We start from the raw sequence: 2,307 nt of genomic DNA, 5'->3' as shown, positions 1-2,307 counted from the left end.
TGGGTATTATGGTGGGATAATGCCAATTTTCAGTTCCAAATGTTTGATTTACAATTTGATATTACAAACAAAGAAGGCTGTTTTTGTAAGATAAATAATCCAATAACATAGCGGAGGTAATTGAATGTATCATCACTTATATTGTTAACTTTTCCTTGAGATCTGGCATTGCTCCAAATGAAATGAAACTTGCAAAAGTTATTCCAATTTACAAAAAGAAAAGCAGGCTTGATGCCGGCAATTACAGGCCAGTGAGTATTCTTTCTGTTGTTTCAAAGATTTTAGAGAAAGCAGTTTTTACTCAATCGAACAATTACTTGGTTGAAAAAAAAATGCTTCTTTATCAATTCCAGTCTGGTTTTAGGGGATCATACTCAACTGACACCTGTCTCATTCATTTGCAAGATCATATTAGAAAGCAAGCAGCCTCCTGTTACTGCACAGGGATGGTCTTATTGGACATCCAGAAGGCATTCGACAGTGTAGACCACCAAATTCTGTGCAATATAAGTTGTCGGCTATCATGGCTATGGGTGTAAAATAAACTCATTGGTTCCTTTCTTATCTTTCTGATAGAAAGTAAATTGTTAACACCAATAGGGTTCAGTCTGTACCTCAGGGCAGTATCTTACGTCCTCTTTTATGTCTATGTTATGTTAACAGTATGCTTCGACTTTATTTATAAATATGTTTTTATAAATACGCACGTGACTACATCTGCGCTGCCATAGCAGCTTGCATGTAGACTGATCTTTTACATACCGGGTGGTCTTCCTATACATATACATAATCCTTAGCTACGTCACTGCAGCAATTGGAGAAGATGAAAACATTTTTTTTTATTAACATGAAGTGCATTGAAACATACCAAAATTGATTACCATGCACACCCTTGGTCAGGGGCACCCGATCTACTTTCGCCCCTGGGCACCCTGGCCCAAAGTTACGCTACTGGACGGTCAAATTATCAACGCAAAACATTCTGTAGTTTATCTTGGTAAAGAACTAAATCAATATCTTATTAATTAAAAAAGTAACTTTTCGACTTAAAAAAAGACAATCTGCTCAGCTCTCGTTCTTTGCCTTTTTGAATACTCAGTATCATCATGGTAAGCAGGCATTTCCAAATATCACACGCACAGACTTCAATGCGCACATACATACATACATAAACAACATTTAACAGGGCGCCTTTCCAACTTGATCAAAGCGCCGTAAAAACAAAGCAATAACAAAAACAGAGTCAATATGATGGATAAAAATGAGACTTCAACACCTTCTTGAAACTAGGCAGTGTGCATGCCTCCCTGATGGTTCTTGGGAGGCTGTTCCAGAGTGTGGGTGCCGAAACATAAAATGATTTATCTCCAATGCGATTTTTCCCGACATGAGCGGTGAGAAGAGTAGTATCGGAAGAAGAACGTGTCATGGGTCCTGTAGCAGGTTTGAGTTTATGAGTGAGAAAGTTTGTGAGATAAACTGGTGCATTACCCTGAAGACATTTAAAAACATACATGCATATCTTGAATTTGATGCGCTCCCGTATGGGCAGCCAGTGTAGAGTGTCCAGGAGAGGTGATGGGCTATCACGTCTGTCAGCACAGAAAATAAGTTTAGCGGCTTTGTTTAGGAGAGATTGTAAACGGTCCAGGTCCTTTGATTTGGCTCCATACAGGAGTGCATTGCCATAGTCCAGGCGTGAGAGAATGAGACAGCGAACGACATGATGTTTTGTGTCCTGATCAAGATATTTAGCGATGCGACGGATGTTCCGTAAGTGAAAGTTGACAGAAGAAATAAGACTGTTGATGTGCTTAGTCATGGACATATGATCGTCGAAAATCATCCCCAGATTGCGCACCGAAGTACTGGGCTTAATCCGTTCATTACCAACTTTGAGTTCAACAGGAGAGAGTTTGTTCAGTCCTTGGGTGGTTCCAGCAATGAAAAATTCAGTTTTACTGTGATTGAGTCTTAATTTATTCACAGTCATCCAATTGCTGAGTTCAGTGATACACAATTCAAGTTTTGATAGAGCAGTATGACATGCTTCTGGTATATTCTAGGGTCAAACGAAATATACAATTGATTGTCATCAGCATAAACATGGAAACTAAGTCCATGCTTACGTATGATATTACCAACAGGAGATGTGTATAAAATAAAACCCAATGGGCCCAGTACAGAGCCCTGGGGGACCCTAGTGTCCAGTTTATGCATATGAGAGTAAACACCGTCTATCTGAACTTGGTACACACGACTCTCTAAATAGGATCTCATCCATTGGAGAGCCTTACCAGAAATCCC

The 2,307-nt window shown here is 39.4% G+C and overlaps 1 protein-coding gene across 1 annotated transcript; it reads right to left on the bottom strand.

Moving 5' to 3' along the window:
* Positions 1-1,243: 1,243 nt before the first annotated feature.
* Positions 1,244-1,993, bottom strand: LOC140172479 (uncharacterized). The gene has a single exon (XM_072195626.1). The coding sequence runs from the start codon at positions 1,991-1,993 to the stop codon at positions 1,244-1,246; it is 750 nt and encodes a 249-aa protein (XP_072051727.1).
* Positions 1,994-2,307: the final 314 nt, after the last annotated feature.

The sequence above is a fragment of the Amphiura filiformis genome, chromosome 16 (genome assembly GCF_039555335.1).
Source record: "Amphiura filiformis chromosome 16, Afil_fr2py, whole genome shotgun sequence".
In the NCBI taxonomy this organism is placed as follows: domain Eukaryota; kingdom Metazoa; phylum Echinodermata; class Ophiuroidea; order Amphilepidida; family Amphiuridae; genus Amphiura; species Amphiura filiformis.
This window is presented reverse-complemented; position numbering and strand designations above follow the sequence as displayed.

Coding starts and splice junctions, on each gene's coding strand:
- LOC140172479 (XM_072195626.1), bottom strand. CDS start 1,993: ATGACTGTGAATAAATTAAGACTCAATCACAGTAAAACTGAATTTTTC.